This window comes from Triticum urartu, chromosome 7, assembly GCF_003073215.2.
Source record: "Triticum urartu cultivar G1812 chromosome 7, Tu2.1, whole genome shotgun sequence".
Taxonomy (NCBI): domain Eukaryota; kingdom Viridiplantae; phylum Streptophyta; class Magnoliopsida; order Poales; family Poaceae; genus Triticum; species Triticum urartu.
Window position 1 is genome coordinate 468,740,560 of NC_053028.1, and position 4,043 is coordinate 468,744,602.

The following is a 4,043-nucleotide window of genomic DNA, read 5'->3' on the forward strand; positions in this document are numbered from 1 at the left end:
CTGCCCTGCCTGCTACGTGTTTGAAGAAATGTCAGGACAGACATGTCGAAAATGGGTCTGGTCACCGCTGGGCGCACTCGCAGACCCAAATGAAAAAGCGAATACGAACGCGTGGATGGACGATCTAAATAGACAAAATACGGACAAAATCGGTGTCCGTTTAGGTCGCCCCGTTGAAGTTGTTCTTAGACCCTATGTATTTGGATGGAGTGAGTGTAACTTTCGGATGTGCCATATTTCTCCCTTCCTTTCCCTGAAGACAAAGAAGAAAAAGAAAACCATTTGGTGTGGTGCGGTGGTTGGTGAAGCCAGAAAGCCAATTGGTGTTGTGGTTGGTAAAGGCGAAAAGCCCATATAACCCTTTTCCCATCCTCCCTCCAAAGCATTCCTCATCGCTCAGTCGCTCCCTCGCACCAAAACACAACTACCACCAGCGGCAGCAGTTCGACTCCGGAGAGGCAGAGATGGGCTCCACCGCAGCCGACATGGCCGCCTCCGCCGACGAGGAGGCGTGCATGTACGCTCTCCAGCTCGTCTCGTCGTCGATCCTCCCGATGACGCTCAAGAACGCCATCGAGCTGGGCCTCCTGGAGACCCTGGTGGCCGCCGGCGGCAAGCTGCTGACCCCCGCCGAGGTGGCCGCCAAGCTCCCGTCCACGGCGAACCCCGCCGCGGCGGACATGGTGGACCGCATGCTCCGGCTGCTGGCCTCGTACAACGTGGTGTCGTGCACGATGGAGGAGGGCAAGGATGGGCGCCTGTCCCGGCGGTACGGCGCCGCGCCCGTGTGCAAGTTCCTCACCCCCAACGAGGACGGCGTCTCCATGGCGGCGCTCGCGCTCATGAACCAGGACAAGGTCCTCATGGAGAGCTGGTGAGCTAGATCGATCACTCCAGCATCCCCTGTTTCTTCCATGCTTTGCCCATTTGCTGCGGCCGGCTATCATGCGGGGGTGCCCACCCCGGCAGCCGGCAGCATAACTCTCTCTTTAACATCTCTCTCAATAAACAAATTGAGCTCCAGCAGCAGGTAGTGTAATAAATAGTACTTTCTCCGTTTTTATTTAATTCGCATATTAGCTTTGGTCAAAGTCAACTTTTATAAATTTTGATTAAGTTTATAAACAAAAATATTAACATATACAATAAAAAATTAATACCACTAGATTCATTATTGAATGTATTTTCACATTATATAAATTTATTATGATAAATGTTTATATTTTTTTTATAAACTTGATCAAATTTTGCAAAGTTTGACTTCGGTCAAACCTAATATGCAGACTAAATAAAAACAAAAGAAGTACTAGTAGTAGTACTAAAGTTAGCACGAGCTAGAGAACCCCGAAGAAGAGTTCATCTAGAAACCGAGAGATTACGTATCAAATACGGCAATCAGCTTCAGAAGCAGCCAAGCAGAACCGAACCGCATCGTGGCGACTTTTCTTGCCTGAGATTCCTTGTAGAGTAGTAATAGTCAACCACCAAAGGACGAATTTTAGGTTCACAGCTCATTAACTAGAGGACTTTTCATGTTAGAAACAAAAGTAGAGGACTTTTAAGCCGGTGATATAGCAACTCTTTTGTCTCTGTTTCGAAAGATGTGGAAATGAGTTGTTGGAATAAAATGTGTGTGTGAATACTATTCTCAGGTACTACCTGAAGGACGCGGTCCTTGACGGCGGCATCCCGTTCAACAAGGCGTACGGGATGTCGGCGTTCGAGTACCACGGCACGGACCCGCGCTTCAACCGCGTCTTCAACGAGGGGATGAAGAACCACTCCATCATCATCACCAAGAAGCTGCTCGAAGTCTACAAGGGCTTCGAGGGCCTCGGCACCATCGTCGACGTGGGCGGCGGCGTGGGCGCCACCGTGGGCGCCATCGTCGCCGCGTACCCGGCCATCAAGGGCATCAACTTCGACCTCCCCCACGTCATCTCCGAGGCGCCGCCGTTCCCGGGCGTCACCCACGTCGGCGGCGACATGTTCCAGAAGGTGCCCTCGGGGGACGCCATCCTCATGAAGTGGATCCTCCACGACTGGAGCGACGAGCACTGCGCGACGCTGCTCAAGAACTGCTACGACGCGCTGCCGGCGCACGGCAAGGTGGTGCTCGTGGAGTGCATCCTGCCGGTGAACCCGGAGGCCACGCCCAAGGCGCAGGGGGTGTTCCACGTCGACATGATCATGCTCGCGCACAACCCCGGCGGCAGGGAGAGGTACGAGAGGGAGTTCGAGGCCCTGGCCAAGGGCGCCGGCTTCGCCGCCATCAAGACCACCTACATCTACGCCAACGCATTCGCCATCGAGTTCACCAAGTAGATCCATGCATGCCAACCGTCCACCGCTCGCTTTGAGATCGTCGTCTTCTTGCTCGCCGGCGCTGCTGCATCAACCTGCTGCATATGTACTTCGGCTTGGTGTTTGTTCTGTTTTCCTAATTTTGTTGTCATGCTAGCTCTGAATCTTTCTGAATTCTACTGGTTGTGTCGTCGATCTATTCGAAATGTACTCCTGTTTTAATAGTGCTGCTCTTAAAGGTTGCATGCGATGCAATAACATGATTTCGCTGCTTTGTTTTGTGATTATACGATTGAAGTGAAGTGTTATTGATCTTCGTCTGAAAACAAGTGTCCGTGCATGACTCGCGAATGTTTTATTGTTCAGATAGATCCTCTGAATCTGATGTTATATTAACACTCGACACTGGTAAGTGGAGGCACCCAGCTTTGAAGACGCAATCATTGCAGAGAAGGAAATGAAATAACTTCAATCCAACGGCATGAAACGGCCGAGTTACGGTTCTGGATTTCGTTGTCAGCAACACATGATTTTCCAAAAGATAATTATGATCGAGGAGGAAGTGGATCATGGCACCATTGCGTAGAACTTACGTCTAGCCAGCGTTGGTGCTATCGTTACCCGTCAAGTCAGGTATCGTTCAGGTAGGGTCAGCCCAACGAAACATATGACGCATAAAGCCAATACACCCAACAACTCGCCGCAGAATAACAGAACTAGAACGGCTCCCTCTAGAAGAATAGGGAAATTATTTTCAGCAACGCAACGGCTTTTATTTTTTCACTTTAGGGTCAGTTGATTTTCGGGTGTTGATTCTGGCTCTGGGATTCGTGCGGTTTTTTTCTGTGCTGTTCTGTGATCTGGTTTGGGCTGATGTTTTGACTGACCTGGGCTGAAGCCCATTACCTGTGTAATTTCTGGGCTGTCGATTCACTACTGGGCTGAAGCCGATGACCTGTACCGCCCAGCACATCCCTTTTCCCTTTGTTTTCCTTTTTGTTTTTCCTGTTGTTATGTGTTTCTTATTTTGTTTTTTGTTTTTTGTGTTTCTTCATTAGTTGGTTTTTATTTTTCTTTTGTAGGAATTTTTGGGATGTTGGGTGAGTGCATATGCATAAAAAAATACTATGAAATGTGTCTGAAAATTACACTATTACTCCCTCCGTTCCTAAATATAAGTCTTTCTAGAGATTTCAACAGTGACTACATATGGAGCAAAATGAGTGGATCTGCACTCTAAACTATGTCTACATACATCCGTATGTTGTAGTCCATTTGATGTCTAAAAAGACTTATATTTAGGAATGGATGGAGTACATGATTGTTGTTTGTATACTACAAAAGTGCAATTTTGTAAAAGTTTTTTTCATTTTTTAATTATGTTTCTGTTTAAAAAGTAATTATTTTGGTTGTATTTATTTTTAATTGATAATTCACTATTCCTTATAAAATTTATTATTTTGGTTTTGATTTATTTACTATATTATTTCCTTTCTCCTTTAAGGGTAATACCAATGCCACTAATTAATTCCTTCGTAGGAAATGTTTTTGTGAAGAATCCATTATTATTATAATTGCATATTTTAAAAGGTGTAATTTTTGTGTATATTGTGTGCAAATTTTGTCATTGTTTGTTTCAGTTTTTTCTTATTAAAGGTTAATATCAATGCCACCAATTCATTCTTTATTAGATAACCTTATTGTCTTGATTTATGTTAGTTTTCATTGTAGCAGTGTCA

General features: G+C 46.3%; 1 protein-coding gene across 1 annotated transcript; it reads left to right on the forward strand.

The window, feature by feature from the left end:
• Positions 1–370: 370 nt before the first annotated feature.
• Positions 371–2,591, forward strand: LOC125519563 (flavone O-methyltransferase 1). The gene is made up of 2 exons (XM_048684329.1): positions 371–874; positions 1,653–2,591. Exons 1-2 carry the CDS (start codon positions 465–467, stop codon positions 2,323–2,325), a joined length of 1,083 nt encoding a protein of 360 aa, XP_048540286.1. The 5' UTR covers positions 371–464; the 3' UTR covers positions 2,326–2,591.
• Positions 2,592–4,043: the final 1,452 nt, after the last annotated feature.